Below are 19,310 nucleotides of genomic sequence, written 5' to 3' on the forward strand. Positions count from 1 at the left end.
AAGTAAGAGTTGAAGAGAGCACACAATCAAAATGAGCATTTTCAACCTAAGAAGTCGGGGTTTTATATTTCCAGAGTCATGGCATTTCTCTGTAGGTTTAGGAATCCCTTCTCTCTCATTCCCCAGCTGTCTCTGCTCCTTGACTCACAGCACAGCTACTTACATATACCTGCCAAAATGAATTATCACATAAGTGGTGTTAGGGCCTGAATTCTGTCCTCTAAAATTCACACAGTGAAACCCAAACTGCCAGCACCTCAAATGCATTTGGAGTTAGGGCCTTTAAAGGGAGATTAAGTTGAAACAAGCCTGTTAGATTGGGCCTTAATCCATATGACTGATGTCCCTATAAGAAGAGGAAGGTAGCCACACTGAGAAACACCAGGGTGTGTGCATGGAGAGATAGTCATGTTCTCACAGTGACGACACCGCTATCAGCAAGCCAAGGAGAGGGTGCTAGGGACACCAAACCTGGTGCCACCTTGATCTTGAAATTCCAGACTTCAGAACTGAGAGAGAACAAACTTCTGTTGTTTAAGCCACCAGTCTGTGGTGGTTTGTCATGTCAACCCAAGACGGCTTACTGCAGCTATGCACAGCAGTACCAGTTTGCATTATAGACCACCAGGGTTCAAACAGGAGACTCCAAGACAGCGATCTAGAAAACGGTGAAACAACTCTCAAGTGGAAAGTAAACTCAGTAGAGAGCTGACCTAGAACATAATGTGCTTGAAACCTTTTTCTCCCAAAGGAAGAAATGTCATAACAGGCTTAGGCATGCCAAAATGTAACAAGCCCACAGCATCCAAAGACAGCCGTCACCACATTGATGCTGAATACTCAGAATGTCTGGTGGATAGAGTTATGCTGAGGGTAACCCACCTAGGTTCAGGTGAGTAGAGATGAAACCCAGCTGGGCTCAGTTGCCAACGACGCAGACAGAGGCACGTGGGGAGGGGCTAAGAATAGTATGGAGCAGTCACTGTTCATGGATGGTGGTCACAGCTTCACACAGTTAGCTTCAAAAAAGTCATTGCAATACTTTGTGCAGTCACTGAGTCCTCCCTTGTATTTGGTGTCTTCCACCTCAGTTCTGAAAGTTTGACCTTTAGAAAGCCAAAAGTGACTTCTGCTTAATTCATTAAAGAAGAAAAAAGAACACGGTTTACATACCCCGCTGTGCAGGCATCTTCTAGATAAGTTCTTAAAAACCATCATTTCTTTTTTTTTTTATTTCTGTTGATTCATTCCTATTTATGTCTATTGATTGGATAGGAATAATGGATATCAATATGTAATTTTTATATTATACAGTCCATTTGGAATTCCCAGTAAATTCTCAGTAATAAAAAAAATATGATGTATAATTTTCAAAGATAAAAAAATTGTACCTGAATTTTTTATTATGGTTTGGTACTCAGCAATCTATTGCAGTTTCATTTCTTTTCTGTATGAATTACCAGTTGTTTCCATTCCCCATTATTATAGCTGCCTGTGTGCTAGACTGTGCTTCCATAGACACGTGAGCATATTTCTGAGCTCTCTCTTCACTGGCCTGTATCCCTGTTCCTCGTCGTGGGAACTTGATTACTATTGCTGATAAAAACATCCAGTGCTATGATAAGGAGGGTGCACTATGGGTGCCTGCTCCCACTCTCCATGCTGTTTTCCTCCAAGTTGTCTTTTTTCTTCTGTTAAATTTAAAAATAAGCTTATTAGGCTTTAAAACAAATCCATTTTTGACCGAGTTCTGATTTAGAGAAAGTCGACATCTGTTTAATACTGCATCTTTTCCTTCCCTCCATTGAGTACCTCAATATTAGTTTTAGGCTTTCTTTGTAGAAAAATGAAAGTTTCAGACACATCAGTATACACAGTATTCAAATCCTCAAACATTTATGAAAGGATTTCCATTGCAAGAAGCATGCTGAGGACTGATGGATTTTTAAAATGAGCAAGTGAGTCCTCTGTTTGAAAAAAATCATAGTCTGTGAGAGGGAATGTGGTATGATTTATGTAATTTTAATATACCAGACTGTGATAAATACTTTGTCAAGGTTATACTTAGCCTGCTACCGGGGAAGGCGGATTAACTTTGACCTGAGAGATCATTTTTCAGAAAAAAAACGATGCATAATACTAGTATTACCATGCTTATAGTAATACTTATTGGCCTGTGTGTTTTCATATTTTGATAGCTAAATAAAAGTGGAATTTTTTGTTTATGTCGTCATGTAGTTGATATAAAATTACAAGTTTAGGCGGGCACAGTGATGTATGCCTGTAATCCCAGCAGCTCGGGAGGCCGAGACAGAAAGATTGTGAGTTCAAAGCCAGCCTCAGTGCTTTAGCAAGGCCCTAAGAAACTTAGTAAGACCCTGTCTCAAAATATAAAAAGGGCTGGGGATGTGGCTTAGTGGCTGATCACCTCTGGGTTTAATCTCAAGTAGCAAAAAAAGAAGAAAAATACAAGGTGAATATCCCAAAATTCAAGATGCTCCAAAATTTGAAGTTTTTGAGCAAAAATTACAAAATTACCTTCAGGCTATGTATCTAAGGGCTATACAAAACAAATGACTTCAGGTTTAGACATGGGTCTCATTCCTAAGATACCTCATTATGTGCATGCAGATATTAAAAAATCTGAAAAAATCTGAAATCTGAAGCACTTCTGGTCCCAACCATTTTGAATAAGGGATCCTCAACCTGTATAAATGAGATATTTTGCATTCGTTTTTTGTACCAGTCTTCAAGGTAGATATTAAGTAAAATTTAAAACTCAGCTCCTGAATAACAGTAGGCACAATTCAAATGTGGCTTGGGGACTCTTGACTACTCTATTGGACAATACAGTTTGGGACAAACATTTATTGTACAGTTAATCTTGATATCTAAATGAGAGAAAATATTTAATGACAATAGTTAATAACTAAAAGTGTTTCTGAATCTGGGTTTCGTGAATAAAATATTTTCTGCCTGGTAATCTATATTATAATTGATTATATCTAAAACATTCTGATATTTTTAGATGAAAGGGTTATTCCATTTGTGAAAGGATTATAAGGAAACAATGAAAACTGGGGAAAGCCTCATTTCAGTAGAGCCTTGTCTAGAGAACAGTTTTGCAATCATGAGTGCCCAGAAGTCTCAGTGATTTTATGGACTTTCTGTTTCTTTGGGTGGAGCAGAAATTCAAAATTGAGCTATATAAACTGGGCAGCCTATTCTTGGATCTTTGTTTTTCCTTCTGTTACCTCTGAGGATCACTGTTAGCAGTTGAAAGGAATAATGTTTTTGTTGTTGTTAACTCCAAATTCTGAAAACCCTACAAGTTGCATTCATAATAGCATTTGATAATTCCTTTATATGTGCATTAAGCGTGTGCATGTGTGGGAGACAGTATGCTTGCCTGCTAGGTACCCTGTATCTTGTGCCTGATGCAGCATTTGTCTCCTTTCATGAAGACATTCCTGTTAATGGTAAGAAAATCAGTGGAATGTTAGAAGTACTAACCAGGGGGGAGTATATGAACCACAGCTGATCTGGGAAGAAGAGATGAGAAATAAGGAATTGTAGAATATCTTTCAAACTGTCAGCTAGGACAGTGAGTACTTCTGAATACTTGCAGGAAATCGAACCTTTACTTCATCCCCATTCTGCAGTGATTTGAGAATTGATTTCTCATTTTCTGAGACTTGAAAGGTGAACCCGAAGATCTTGAAGTACTTGAAAATGGTAGAAAAGATTTACAAGGAGCCTTCAGATAAAGGATAAAGTCATAATGATGTAATTTTCTATTTTAGAAAACTCTATTTTTTTCTCTCTTCTGGGGAAGAACAGGAAACAAAAATACTTGTTAGAATGTGGACATCATCTTCACAGTTTATTAGCAATAGGGCGGTATTCATTGAATTATTTGGAAAGAAGCAGGAAAAGGTCGGATAGCTGGTGGAGACAAGTTAAGTTCATAGGAGTCCAGTGTTTTTGAGAAGGGGCCTGTAATAGTGGAGTTTCCTTATGTATTGAGGCTCCTCCCTGGCCATATTCTCAACAGTGCCTACATAGACCATTATTGTTTAATGAATAAAATCATCCCCATTCTGCAGTGAGACAGTTGAGGCCTGTGGAGGTTAAATAAAGGAGATAAATCTAATAAATGAGGTTTGGAGTCAGATTGATCTGGGATTTGGACTCCAGTTTTGCTAGTTATTGATTGGATACCCTTTGTCAAATCACTTAATCTACTTAGGGGCCCCAGTTGCTGCTCAGTAAACTGGAAACATAATAGCATTTACCATCATAAATACAGCAGGCAAAGGTTTGGCAGTAATTTAAAGTTGATGTATTTGAAGTACCTGGTGCAGATGAGGTAGATTGAGTAAATAATAACTATTGTCATTTGCTGTGTCTATGCTGAGAACTACAGAGATGCTATAGGAAGACAAAAGCAATGAAGGAGTTGTTTTTTTCTTATTCTTCAATAGCAAAATATTTTGGACTTCTGGTGACCATTTGGCCTGAACATTTGGGGTTAGATAGACCAAAATGTTGGTCTTTCTGGTCTTTGCACCCGGCATTTTCCTAGTCTCTGTAGCAGTCCATTTAATTACATATACAGGAAAAACCCTACTTGGTAAATTGAGTTAATAGGCGCCAGTTAGCATTTTCATATAGATCATTTGATTTTTGGCAATAGATGACTCTCCTTAATCGGGAAGTAACTACTGCATTTTCCCATTCTGCTGTTGATGACAGTGGGTTGCTTCCAGGTGGGGCCTGTTCCCATGGTGAATGTGCTTGTACCTGTGTCCTGGGTGGCATGTGTCCTCTGGGGTATTCACAGAGGAGTGGAGCAGCTGAAATGGCCTGCTGCTCCAGGCCATTCCCTGCACTAAAGGTCATACTTTTAATTTTTGTCAATCTGGTAGGGTTATCCTGATTCCCTATTATTATTATAATGTTTTATAACATCAATTATATGTGTTTCCTCATATGATTACATATGCTTCCGAAGTATAATTTTCAATAGCTGTACTTCAGTTCTGGTATGGCTATATCATCATTTATATAATTAGTCCTTTGTTTTTCTTAAGTAATTATGAATCGCCCCAGCCTTTGCTCAATGATCAAAGCTTTTCCTGTATTGTATTATTTTACAGGACAGATTACTAGAAGTGGATTATTTGTTCCAAGTGTACAAGCAAGTTCTTGTGGGAGCAAGTGCCTGGAGAATGAAGAGGGCTGAAGGGTGGTGGCAGGGAGGAAGTTCCCCTCCTTGCCTTCTGCTGGTTTCCAGACGCTGAGGTGACAGCAACAGTGTGAGCAAAGGCTGAAGGAAGAGCACTGACTGGGGTTCGGATCCAGGCTGAGCCAGGCCCAGAGCTCAGCTGGGACTTCTGCTTCCTTCCTAGTTTCACTAACAAACTTATGATGATGATGATGTATGTCACTGAAATCCATCCTCCTCCTTAATGAGCACTTTTCAGGATAGTAGCACATATCCTGGAGGTCTTGCTGGAGGAGGAAAGGTATTTACGTGAAGGAAGGCTTTAGGTTTGGTTTGGTTTTCAACAGACATTTATTGAGCTCTTATTTTGTAAGTGCTCAACATGATTATCACATCAGATCTTCAGCGAGCTGTCACACGTGGCTTATGAATGCCAGAACCAAGGCTTATAGCTAGTAAGTAGCAGCTCCAGGATTTGAATCCAGACAGTCGGTCTCAGCGTACCATTCTGCATCCTCGAAACAGCACAAAAAATCACTTATCACTGAATGTTTAAGCGATATGAAGAATGGATACTGCCAGAATTCAGAGACAGGGGAGATGAGCATGGTGGACAAGGAGGGTCTCAGCAGGCAGCATCCTCCCTGTTGATAGGACCGTGACTTGGACTGTTTAAGCATCACATCAGCTTTCTCTGGCAGTTTCATTTCCCACTGTCCTTATCTTGCAAAGTGAGTTGATAAAATACTAAGTGAATTCATGGACATTGTGTGCCTGGTGTGTAGCTAGTTCATCCTTCAGATTCAGTTGGGTTTAATGAAAAAGAATTCTCTTGGGCCAGCCATGCCTAGAAAGGAGTCAGCTAGAGTCCCCTGGAGAACAGCTTTCCCTGTGGTTGCATGAGGTAGGAACCAACAGCATCACAGCTCCAGTGCAGAATTAACTTTGAGTGGAACATTCTGTGCTTAGTGCAAGGGAAGGTTTTCTAACATTGTTCTAGACTTCTGGGAAACTGCAAATAGCCAAGAGTCATATATTGAATCAGACAGTTAAACTCTTTCCTTCTAACAACAGGGTCAAGAGGTTAGAAATAATAGCACTCATGTTACATGGTACACCTGTGTGTACATGGTAGAAAACAAAATCAATGTGGGAGCCCCCAGAGTAAACTGGACATAAATTTGTGGAATATGGTCCTCAACCTTAAAATGTACATTTTTTATTAATTAACTCAGTATGTAAGGAGTCATTTCAAACCCAAATCAAATTTGTAAACTTTAATATATGTTCCCAACAAAACAGGACTTAATTTTCAATCATTTGCTCATAAAACTTTACAGAATTACCACTTTGTGCCAGGTTCTGTGCTTAGCACCAGTGAGTGGGTCAAGGATAAAAGACATTGCCCTGAACTCTTAACTTGTTCGCCCTTCTTAAGACACAGCATAGCCTGTGGCCAGCTGCTTGTGTTTATGGTCATATTTATGAGCATCACCCGCAGCATTTCCTTGTCCTTGGTGTCTATAGCAGGTCCACTTCTCTAGCAGCAAGGGTCCAGAACCTGGAAGAACTTTGTTCTGAAATTAGACTTGCCCAGAGAAAAATCCATATACCAGCCACTCCTACTTGCTGTATTTTTCCCTTCCCTTCTCCAAACCCCAAGTTTTTCTGTGAAAATGACCACAGTTGCACCTAAATTTACAGTGCACTTTAACTGAACTTTTAATTTTGAGGTTATTGTAGGTTCAGGTACTGTTTTAAGAAATAACACAAGTAAATCACATGAATCCTTTACCTAGTTTCCCCCAATGGTATCTTGCAAAACTTTATTATATATGCCATGTTAATATTCGCCCAGTCTACCACTTATTCAGATTCCCCCAGTTTTACTTGCATAGATGCTCCTTGACTTATGATGGGGTTATGCCTCCATAGCCCCATTGTAAGTTCAACTGTCCAGTCCACTACAGTGAACGGGTCGTTTACTCTAGTGGTGGTGTGGTCAGCTGGGAGCTGCAGCTTTCTACCTCTGCCCAGCGTCACAAGAGAGTATAGAACTGCATATTGCTAGCCTGGATAAAGTTGAAAAATCCTAAATTGAGCCATCGTTAGTGGCTCAATTTAGTGTGTGTGGGCACTTGTGTGTATTTAGTTCTGTGTCGTTTTATCACATAAGTAGGTTCTATCCACCACCACTCTGGAGATACAGAACTGTTTCAACAGCATAAGATCCCTGGAGTTGCCCTTTTATAACCACACCCACCTCCCTCCTGCAAACACTCCCTCCAGGGCCTAGCTACTGGAAGCTGTTCATCTATTTTGCTTTTCTATAGTTTCATCATTTCATTGATGCTATATAAAAGCAACCATACTATATGTAACCTTTAGGGATTGGCTTTTTACACTCACCATAATTCCCTAGAGATTCCTCAAAGCTGTTGCATATCAATAACTGCTCCCTTTTGTCTCTGAGTTTTATTCCATGGTATGGATGTTTATTCACCTGTTGGGATGTCTAGGCTGTTTCCAGATTTTGCGGTTATGAACAAAGTTGCTATGAACCTTCATGTAAAGGTGTCGTGTGTACATGTTTTCTTTTCTCTGGGATAAATGCCACGAGTACAATTGCTGGGTTGAATGGTATTTGCATATTTTAATTTTATGAAAAACCACCAAACCGCTTTCTAGAGAGGCTGAACCACTTTACAGCCCCACAAGCACTGTATGAATTACCTAGTTTCTCCACATCCTAGCCAGCATTTGGTGTTATAACTCTTCCTATTTTAGCCATTCTGATAGGTATGTAATGACTTCTCTTTTGGTTTTGAATTTGCATTTCCCTATGGATAATGACATTGAAATTTTTTTGTATGTTTATGTGCCATCCATATATCCTTTTCAGTGAAATTTCTGTTCATGGCTTTTACTCACTTTAAAATTGAATTGTTATTATTATTTTTTTTAACTATTGAGTTTAGAGAATTCTTACTGTATTCTAGATCCTTATGCTTTTTGGATATATGGGTTTACAAATATTTTCTCCCCATCTTGTCTTTTAATCTTCTTAACAGGGCCTTTGGCAAAACAACCGTTTTTAATGTGTTAAGGGAAATACATTTTTGTACTTCTTAACGTAGCCTCAAGTCTGTAGGGAAGGCCAATGTTGGCCACCAGCTTCCAGAACCCTTGATGGCTGTCTGTAGAATCTTCTTTGATAATCATTGCACTTGAGAAATTAATGGCACCAAATTTTTGCAGTTGCCAAAAAAGGAGAGAAAGAAGGCAAGCTTAGTAGCCAGCTGAGTTTCAGTTAAGTCTTTGTACTTTCCTGTTTTTTATCAAATTCTTGCCAAGTGCAAGTTTGGGGCTTCTGTGCCAGATAATGTGCCAGATAATTGCCAATGCTAAGTAAATGGCAGTGATTGTTGCCTTACAGTCATATGAAATATGCCATGTTAGAAATTACATGCAAGTGTTAAGAGTGATCATTTACAGTTGGCTGTAAACTAGGCAGTTAAAATTAGAGCTTCATATCTGCAACAGGCCAGGAAGCTTCTGATCTTTAACATAAACATTTTTTAATAGTGCTATCAGGCATCAGATGTGTATCTGATCAGCATGCATTCACTTCAGTCTAGTTGAATAAATTTTTAAAATCTGATTTATTTCCTTTGTTCTCTCTGTCCTTATATTCTTAAGGAAAAAAAATATTATTCTTTTATAAATCTTTTCCCCTAAGGGAACACTTCCCTGTACTATTTAATTAAAATGGAATATTAAAGAATCACATTTTCCTTTACTTTTTATAAGAGGCTTGGTTTGCATTTTCACAATCAGCCTTTTCTTAGTTTCTTTTCTTCTCTCTGCTGTGATTATACAGTAGATCAAGACCTGGGAGATCATTCCCTTCCTTTGTCCTACCACTGTGCCCAGGACATGATTGTACTAGCAGCTAGAGCAACTTATTAGGGGTGTCTCTCTATCTAGATGAGATGTTCCTTCAGAATGTCTTACTCATTCTTTCATTCCCAGAATCAGGAACAGAGCCTGTCACATTAAAGGAGCTTAATAAATAACCGACTTCAGAAACTTCAATAACTACTCAATATCTGAAAATTGACAACACTCATCATTCAGCAAGTTTTTATCATTATATATTATTCATTCCATCCGTGTCAGGGCAAAAGCTATCTTTTGCTTACATCTTAGTCACTTTATAAAACTTCAATATCTAGAAAATAAGGAGATATTTAATAAATGTTTAATTCAAACTTATTCATCCATTCGTTCATTCATCAAGTAAGTCTTGAATACTGTGTTGAGGACTGTCAGGAATATACACACTAACCTGGAAGGCATAGTCCTTTCCTTCAGGTAACCTGCATTTTGTGGGAGGGAGCACATAGAAATTATCACCTGAAATATTTAAATAACATAGCTTTTGTATTAAAGTGAGTAGTACATACTACAATTAGTTTAACAGCTCACAGGAGGTCATCTGGCATGGAGACCAGTGAAGGTTGTAGTTAGTGGCTGAGGAAACTCCAGACCCCCGCTGGAATTCTCTGTCCCTCTATTCATGCTGTCCAGAGTTCTTGCCTTCTCTTGAAATGCTGCCCTTTGTCCTGTCTTTGCCCATACCTAGCACGAGATGTTGTATTGGTCAGGATGCTTCAGGTTACTGGAGACAAAACTCCATCTCTAAACGAGCCTAAACAAAAAAAAGAAAAAGAAATATACTGTTTCGTATCACTGAAAGGAGGGTCTAGGCAGGGCTGGCATGATGGATCCACTATCAAGATGGTAGCCAGCAGTTTCTCTCATCCCTATATGCAAGCAGTTTTTGTCTCCTCTGGACCAATAGAATGTGATGAAAGTGATACTGCCTGCCAGTTATGGGCTAGGCTGAGAGAGATCTGACAGCTTTGGGTTTTGCTTTCTTGGAAGCCAGCCTCCGTGTAAAGGAGTCCAACTACCCTGATGGAGAGAGGGGACCCCTGGAATCTAAGAGACTATATAATATAAAAACATTTAATTTTTAAACATATAAAAATAGGGATAGAGGCCTGGCTAGTCCAGGCATTACAACTACTCCATTCGTATAGGAACTGACATGTGAATGAAGCCAGCTTGCACACTCCAACCCCAGCAGTACCACATGGCGCGGAGAAAAGCCATCTCCTTTGGAGGGCTGCCAACTGCAGAATCCTGAGCAAATGAATGCTAGTTATTGTTGTATGCTAATGCCTTATAGGGTTGTTTGTTGTGTAGCAATAAGTAACGGAAAAGTCTGGCTCTGGTGCTCTAACAATTCATTAAGGAATCTTGCTTCATTTCATGACTGTGTTTTCACAGGGAGGCTATCTGTATGGTAGCAAGGATGTCAAACATGACAGCAGGCTTACATTGTCCCAGCTTAGCAATGCCCACTCAAGGGTATAGCTCTTTGCCAGCACCTCCACCAAAACTCGGGTGACTCTGATTGGCTCTGACTAGGTTGTATGCTCCTCCCTGCACACATCACAATAACTGATCAGCCAAAGCTAGATCTTGCCCTCTCCTTGGAGCCTGAGATAGGGAGTGGTCTGCCTCACCTAAACAACTTGGGTTAACAAGAGTAGAGCTACAGGACCTCAAAGAAAATCTAGGTGCTGTTTCCAGAATAAGGGGCTGGATGCCGGGTAGACAAAACCACAAAAGTCATGTGTACTCCACCACTTTATGAAGCCTTATCCCAATATTCCAAACTTTAGGCCTGCTCCAGTTCTTTGGGGCTTAGCAGATGTTGCCTCGTGCTCCTTACACTTGGGGGGAAAATTCTTATTTCATGCCCTAGGTGTGAACCTTTATATTCCTTATTGTTCCAACTGTATTTGTTACTTTAACAGTGTAATATTTTTCACTACTTTCTACAGAGAGAGGCTTCTGAAAGTATCATTAGAGACAGAGAATTGTTAGACAGTCTTTCTGTTCATCCCCCTCCCCCAACCTCTGGATTTTCAAAACCTAGACATTGGCATTACCTCCATACAAAAGGAGGTCTATTTTCCCCTTGGGTCCTACATCCCCCCAAAAAAGAGCCAGATGGTGATGAGCACTGCTTGTTTTCTTTCTTTTCTAGGGAGTTTGCTCTTGCGCTATTTAATTTGTGTATTTTTTTTTTAAAGAGAGAGAGAGTTTTTTTAATATTTATTTTTTAGTTTTCAGCGGACACAACATTTTTGTTTGTATGTGGTGCTGAGGATCAAACTGGGGCCGCTCGCATACCAGGCGAGTGCGCTACTGCTTGAGCCACATCTCCAGCCTAATTTGTGTATTTTTTTTAAAATTATTCTGTAAGAGTGCCAGCAGAGCAGCTTTTGGGCAACCAGCTTATGAAATAAATCTAAATGATCTAAAAAAGAACATCTTCTGTTAATTGCAATTTAAGTGAGCCTGATAATGTTTTAATTAATCCTTCTCATTGAGGGTCAGCATTCCAAGATTGGGGGATGGAGTTCTCCCAAGGAACCCAGATAGTAATAGAAAGGGAAAGTAGATGCCTGTTTGCGTCAACTGAAAACCCAACAGTGGTAGGAGACCTCACTTAGGTCTGGCCCTTCTAAATTTATTCACACACACAGTCACACACACACACACACACACACATATCCCTATGTAATATACTTCATGTAGCTGAGGGGAAAAGAAAACTAGAGTATCAGGAAAATGAGAGGGAAATTCAGAAATGGATTCTCACAGATTTTCAAGACTGGATCTTTGAAAGATCAATTTGAGGGGCTAGAGTTGTGGCTCAGCAGTAGAGTGCTCGCCTAGCATGTGCGAGACCCTGGGTTTGATCCTCAGCACCACATAAAAAATAAATAAATAAAATGAAGGTATTGTGTCCAACTACAATGAAAAAATATTTTTTTAAAAAAAGAAAGATCAATTTGACATAATGACTTAGTTAACAGTAATAGACTATCTCGCATTTATAGCAAGTTTTATAATTATAAAAGTGCTAGTATGTTTTTTAGTGATCTGAATTCCAGGATTAAGGATTCCATCACACTTGTTGCCTTTAAATTTTTTAATTATTCTCAAAGATTGTATGTATATTTGTGTGTGTATGGATGAATCTGTACCCCATGTACCAACAATAATTTATTAGAGTATTATTTATAATCTTGTACCTTTCTCCTATGGAATCCTTCTTGATGTCTCCACCAGAGATAAATACTGTCCTTAAACTTGTGTTTAGCATATTCTTGCTTTTCTTAGTAGTTTTACTGTCTTTCTTTTCCTAAACAAATTGCTTATATTTATTTATTTATTTTTCTAAATTTTACATGAAAAAAAATTTACTGTATGCAATTTTCTGTGGCTTGCTTTTTTGGTTTCTAAGTACTGTTTGTGAAATTCACCATATTGATTTTTCAGCTGGAGTTCAGCCTGTGGCTTATCTTTTTACTTTATTTCTTCTTTTCATGTACAGAAGTTTTAAAATTTTTAGTGTTGTCAACCCTTTATGGGTTATGCTTTCTATGACTTGCCTTTTATAACTTGAGATCATACTGAACTTCTCCCATTTTCTTCTGATAATTTTGTGGGGTTTTTTCTCCTTTAGTTCTTTGACTTATCTGATATTGATTTTTTGTGTATGCTGTGAGGTAGGGATCTTTTTTGTTTCCTCCTTAAATTAAAAGGAAATCTCGCTTCTCCTTTGCTCAAAAATTTCTACATCTTCCCATCTTTCTCTAGTTAAGTCAAAATTCTTAAAGTAGCCAAAAGGCCCTGTGTAACCTGGCTCTCTGAAACATCTCTGCCTCATCTCCTATACCTTGTCCAGGGAATACTGGACACCTTGCTCTTCCTTGAACACTCTCCATTTTTTAGGGCACTTGACCTGCTGTTCTGATATTTCCAGATTACTACATTACTGATTCCCTCATGTCCCAAGTCTCTATTCAAATGTTGCCTTATTATGAGACTGTCTCTGACCACCTTAGCTAAAAATCTCCCTCTGTCACTTACACACACCCTCTGGGTCATCTCTTTTTTCTTTTTTAGAAGTACTTACCTGAAAAACTTCTGGGCCTGGTGTTAGCTAGGTGTGCATTGGGAAGGGGGGCATTTTTCAAGTGTTGATTGAACATCTTGACTGGCTTTAAGATTAGATTTTCTGATTCTTAAGTTGGTTTTAGTAAGTTTACCCTCTTAAATTATTTTATTTATTTTTTGAATAGTAATATGTGTCCACAATACAACCATTCAAGTTTAAGAAGCATACATAATCAAAATACATCTCTCTCCCATCTCTGCCTTCTAAGCTGCCTGCTTCCCCCACTCCTGGCTTCAGTTTCTTGTCTATTTATTTTTGTAGTTTCTTGGTTATTATATTAGAAATAAATTATGTGTATGTATAAGCATATATAAATACATGCATTCTGTTTTTACATAAATGGTGGAATACCGTATATATTATTCTGCAGTTGCGTTTTTCACTTAACTATATATGTTAGAAATAATTACATAGCTATACATAGAGGGCTGCTTCATTCTATTACACTTACCTGCTGGATGGACTTACCTCGATTTAGTTATTTAGTCTCCTTCTGAAGGACATTTGGGTATTCTCAGTCTTTGCAATGGCTTTCTAATCAGTGTTTCTTACCCATCTTTAATCAGTGATTCACCTTAAATTTCTATTCTCATGTTGTCATTTCCCTGTTCAGAAACTCCAGCAGCTGCTCAACACCCACAGAATGAGACTGAACTTCTTACCCTTGGAAGTAGAGCCCACGTGGTCTCCATGAGTTTTTTGCGCTGTCCATCTGTTCCTGAAGAAGCCCCCTAAGTTGACCTGAGGTTTTCCAAATATACTAATGTATTTTCCTTCAGCCTGATCCTTTCAACTGTTCCAAGGGGAGGAGCAAATCCTTGCCTTGGGCTAATCACAGTGCACTTGGGTTGGTTCTCTCTGGAAGAGTGCTTTAAACCTGTCAACCCAGTCTCCCTTTGGTATGCCATACAGAACCGCACCAGGTGCTTTGAATTTTGATTTAGGAAACTGATATTTTAATTGCTCTCCAATCAGTCCTTTCTCTTCCAGACTCCAAATTCTTTGTAGATGGGGCAGTTCATTGGGAATGGCGAATGCTAAAATATGTCCGGACTTTCAAGTGGCTTACAACATGGTGAGTCAGACATGCAAAATATTAAAAAAACACAACACAGTAGGAGCTTAGTGTACACTGTGTGGAATCACACAAGGAAAGAAATGTTTTTTGTTTTGTTTTGTTTTGTTTCTTTCATCTCCGGTCCTTAGCCCAGGGTCTGTTTCATGGTAGCTGCCCAGTAAGTCCCCGTTGAGTGACTAATAACCTAAAAGGAAGCATTGAAAGCCATCATTAACATCCTGCTCTCAAAGTCATCTTTTATCATAAACACAAATAAGTCAGCAGTGTAGATGTCGCTTATCTTTTGAGGAGAAAGAGGGCAGTGTGGGAGTGGGTGGAACTACTGTCTTCCAGGGAGCGAGGCAAAGAACTTGCACCTGGACAGGGTCCGGGCGCTGGGCGGGGCGGCCGAGGGGAGGGGGCGGAGACTCGTCTCCCGGTCCCGCCTCCCCCCACGCCGCGGCGGCGGTGGCTGCGGAGCAGGGCGGCCGCGCGGGTGTCGGCAACAGCTGCAGCCGCCCGCACCGCCCCCTCGGCCGCGGCTCCCGGGGCGAGCCCGAGCACGGCTGGCAGCCAGCGGCGCTGTGCGGCGCACGGCCCCAGGAGACGGAAAGTTCCCAGTCTGGGCGCCGAGATGCCAGGCAGCGACACGGCGCTCACCGTGGACCGGACCTACTCCGACCCCGGCCGGCACCACCGCTGCAAGAGCCGGGTGAGAGCCGCGGCAGGGCGGCGGCGGGGGCGCCGAGCTCCGGGGAGGGCGCGCGGGGCCGGGGGGCGAGGCCGGGCGGGGCTTGGGCTCCGTGTTAACTCGCTCCGCCGCCGCCTCTCCCTCTGCTGGGGTCCTTGCTTTCCCGAATCACCGAGCTGGAGGGGCCCCGAGCCCGCGTCCGCCGCCCAGGTGGGGAGCAGAGCCAGCCCGCGCCGCCGCTCGGCCCCGCGCTGTCCCGGGCGCCCGGGGCTCCCCGACGGCCCGCGCTCGTCGCCCTCCCCGCCAGGGCGCGCCCTCAGCCTGGAGGCGAGGGAATCCCGCCACCCGCCGCACCCGGCGCTGGAGGTCTCCATGCCGGGCTCTGCCACCCTCGCTCCCAACCTCTCGGCTCCGCCGCGTGTCTCGCCCTCGGGAGGCGGCGGGCCCGCTTCTGCTCAGTGAAAAGTCAGTCTTCGCACTGCCTCTCCGGAGTTTCGAGCCCTTCGGAGCAGGCGCCCTCGCCATTGTTTGCAGTGTAATTTGCAGTTGCTGATTTTGGCTGTGGGCGAAAATAGATCTTCCAGGCAGACTGCGGGACGAGCCCTATAGAGCTTCAATTTAAAGACGGAGGCCGCAGCCAGAGCGCTGGTCTCTCCGGGAAATACCTGTGTCCTCCCTGGCAGCTTAATCCGCGAGGCTGGATAAGAGGCTCCGAAATCTGTTCGCCTCGTGGCTGATTGAAGTGCCATTTAAAATGTAGTACCTCCTCCACCCTGGCATCTGTTCTGGAAAGAAATACCTGGAGTTGTGCTTGTCCGAGAGAACTGGGGATCTGGGTGTCAGCTTCCCTGTATAAAGTTCAAGGAGGTAGAACAGGATCACTTTCAGGCCTGCCACCTTCACTATCCAAAGATAAACCAGATGGAGATAGTTACAACAGTGAAAGGAATGGTTGTGACCCTTCTGCAGGATTCCGATGTTCAGTCATAGTCCCAAGTAGTCATCAGTTACCTTAGAAGTGAAGTAATTAGCCCCTGGAACATTTGCCTTTTTTCTTTTTGGCACATTGTTAATTTAACAAGATAATTTCAAGTTTTGGCAGTTTGAATATATTTGGTGGAATAATACCTCTTGTCTTCCCACTTCCCCCTATTCCCCCCCTTTCTTTAAAAGCTCATAACTTGTTATGAAAATAACCAGAAACACTGTTTGGAAGAGAACGACTTTTGGATACCTACAGTTAGAAGTTTTTTTAAGGGTGACTGCTTAATAATACAGCTAACCGAAGATGTTTTTCTAAGTTGTGATTGTGCAGAGTCTATATAGTTAGTGTTGCAGTTGACAGAAGAAATTTCAGACTTAAAAAATGTAGAGGCTTGGTTTCTCTTGGCATAACTGTGCTAATATTTGTGTAAACAGTACGATTGTGTAAACAATTATTTCAAGGGATGGATGGCCCAGCTCATTTAAGCAATTGGTAGAATTCATGAAACTTTGGAAAACTCACTTTTAAAAGTGAGAAAGTCTCTACTTAAAGTACTTAGATGGAAAGTGTAACTGAACTGCAGGAGGAGTTTATCTCTGCTGTTTCTGTCATAGTTTGACTTCCACATCTATGTTCTGTGAAAGTGCCGTCACTGTATTGGACTGGGCATATTTATTTTCTTTAAAAGTCTGCTCACATGCTATATGTGCTACATTGTTTTGTTAGCATGGAGATACCTGATTTGAAATAGGGTGTGTTTAAAAACCAACTTAGACTTTGTATGTACCACTTTTCCTAAATTTGTCTACTGGGGAAATGAGACATCCAGTGAGAACTAGAAGAAAGGCAGAGAGGGTGACTAGAACTTTAGTAGAAAAGATCACAGGTTCTATAGTAGCAGTGCTGGACTTCTTGAGGGTCCAGACTAAACTTCTTACCTTTCTGCTCTTAGGGGTTTTATTGTTGACATTGTGAGGAATCAGGAGAACTAGTGAAATCTTGCAAACTCTAAAGAACTTTTCTCCAGTGGGCCTGATGCAATTTTTTTTAGAACAATAACTTTATTTTATTTCTTTAACATGTTGCTGAGGATTGAACCTAGGGTCTCGTATGTACTAGGCAAGTGCTCTACCACTGAGCTATAGTCCCAGCCCCAAGGGTCTGATGTAATTTTGAACCTGTCCTTAAGGCTGCATTAAGTCTACTCTAATGAAGGGAAAGCAAAAGCAGTTTCCCTGCATAGGAAGTATTCATTCCATGATTTTAGCTTCTGTTTTGTGGAACTCAATTAGGTGCAGCTATAAAGACATTTCATATTTACACCCAGAGAGTACGTGATGTAAAAGGGAGACATCAGATGGTATTAGGGATTAATTTCTCAATGGCACCCTCTCCTTGGGAATAAACTAGTGTAAATTAGGATTTAAACCCTAATGGTCTCATTTGATAAATTAGCTTCCCTAAAATAACAATTGGGGATGCCTAGGAAGAGATGATGAATTTTTTAGTAATATGCAGTTTCCTCCCAGATAGGAGCCACTCTTTTGAGAACATGTTCTTTGTTATCAAATGGTCATTTTAAAAAAAAAAAAATTCAAAGTTGATACCCTGTTGAGATAACAGGAAAAATACACACATCTCTTTTGCTAGGCTTGTTTAAGCCTCTGTAACTGGAATAATAATGAGGCAGTGTGCTATTTTAATATTGCAAAAGTCTATTTTTATAGTCAGGTGGACTGACCTAGATCCCCCCCTCACCTTCAGCAAAAATGTAATGAAACTAATGAATTATGTGATTGTGTCTAAGCTAACAAGTCAGAATCATTCACATTTTAAAATTTTATCTTGTAAAACTCAGAAATAGTGCTTGTTAGCTTGACATACATAATACATCTCTACTTTAAAAGAAAGAGCATACATAATTAAAATCCTTTTTTTTTCTTGTCCTAGATTATTAAAGCTTATCATCTTTTTAAGAATATGGGCAGTCTTCTTTCTTTACAGTAACTGGTTTATTTTTCATGTTAAAAATTACATGTGAATCAAATTTTTGTTAGTACAGTTTTCATTTAAATGTTTGAAAGTGCCACTTCCAGCCATTTGAGTGTAGCTATGAGCAACTGGGGCTCCAGGTTTAGGCCACTCTGGATCATGTTCTTGCTCTTCACAGTTACCAATTGGTCACCAAGACAGTGTCCTAAATAATCTTTCTGAGCCTGTAGTTAGCCATCTATTTAAAAAAAAAAAAAAAAAGAGGTGATGAGCCAGGTAGGATGGTACACACCTGTAATTCTAGTTTGAAAACTGAGGCTGAATTGTAAATTTGAGGCCAGCCTTGGCAACTTAGACCCTGACTCAGATTAAAAAGGGGCTGCAGATGTAGCTCAGTAATAAAGTGCCCCTAAGTTCTTCAGTTCCAAAAATAATTAATTAATTTAAAAAACGAAAGAGTTTAAGGCCGGGCTGGTTAACTTAGTGAGACCCTACCTCAAAATAAAAATAGGACTAAACATGTATTAAACATGTTTAATACATGTACTAAACATGTTCATATAGTACTTGTCCAGCATGCACAAGCGTATGGGGTTCAATTCCCCAGAACTGAAAAGAAAAAAAAAAACTTGGAAAATAAATAAAAATTATGATATTAGTCCATTCTTCAGGGAGTGACTATGAGTCTTACATAAGAGTGTTATTTTAAAAAAAAAAGTTAAGATTGAGCCAGATGTGGTGCACATCTATAATCCCAGCAACTTGGGAAACTGAGGCAGGAGGTTTAAAAGTTTGAGGCTAGCCTCAGCAACTTAAGGAGACCCTGGCTCACTAGTTAAGCACCCCTGGGTTCAATCCTCAGTACAAAAATAAATAAATAAATAAAGATTGTGTGCACTCAAATGTTAGCTATTTTTATCTGTATGAAAGGTGAATTTTTTTCTTATTCTGTTGGTGCCTTGATTACTCAGAACTGCTAGTCATTTTGAGTGCCTGCTTTCCCCCATCTCTCTAACCTAGGTCTTTCTCTGACATTTTTCTGAAATTGGTTCCTTCCTTCTGTATCCCCAGTCACCTCCTACCCAGTTCAGCCATAAGGACCTTCACTAACTTCTATCCATCGTACCTGTAAGGACCCAGGTTATTTTCCCCACAGACCCACTTTCATTAGTTTCATCTTCAGAAAACAGATCTTGCTGTAGTGAAACTTGCTACTGGCAACACTTTGAGCTCTCTACTCATTCTCAGGCTTAG

The 19,310-nt window shown here is 40.5% G+C and overlaps 1 protein-coding gene across 5 annotated transcripts in view; it reads left to right on the top strand.

Moving 5' to 3' along the window:
- Tmcc3 (transmembrane and coiled-coil domain family 3) overlaps positions 1 to 19,310 on the top strand; it is a 262,003-nt gene that overhangs the window by 176,774 nt on the left and 65,919 nt on the right. Inside the window, exon 1 of one of the 5 annotated variants that reach the window (XM_046419284.2) lies at positions 14,891 to 15,100. The exons of the other annotated variants lie outside the window; for them this stretch is intronic. Within the exon in view, the coding sequence (XP_046275240.1) occupies positions 15,023 to 15,100 (78 nt within the window). The 5' untranslated portion in view covers positions 14,891 to 15,022. Of the gene's footprint in view, positions 1 to 14,890; positions 15,101 to 19,310 lie in introns of those variants that run through there. 5 annotated transcript variants of the gene reach the window in all.

This window comes from Marmota monax, unplaced genomic scaffold, assembly GCF_021218885.2.
Source record: "Marmota monax isolate L192 unplaced genomic scaffold, Marmota_monax_Labrador192_F-V1.1 WCK01_AAM20220418_F8-fsc00036, whole genome shotgun sequence".
Taxonomy (NCBI): Eukaryota; Metazoa; Chordata; class Mammalia; order Rodentia; family Sciuridae; genus Marmota; species Marmota monax.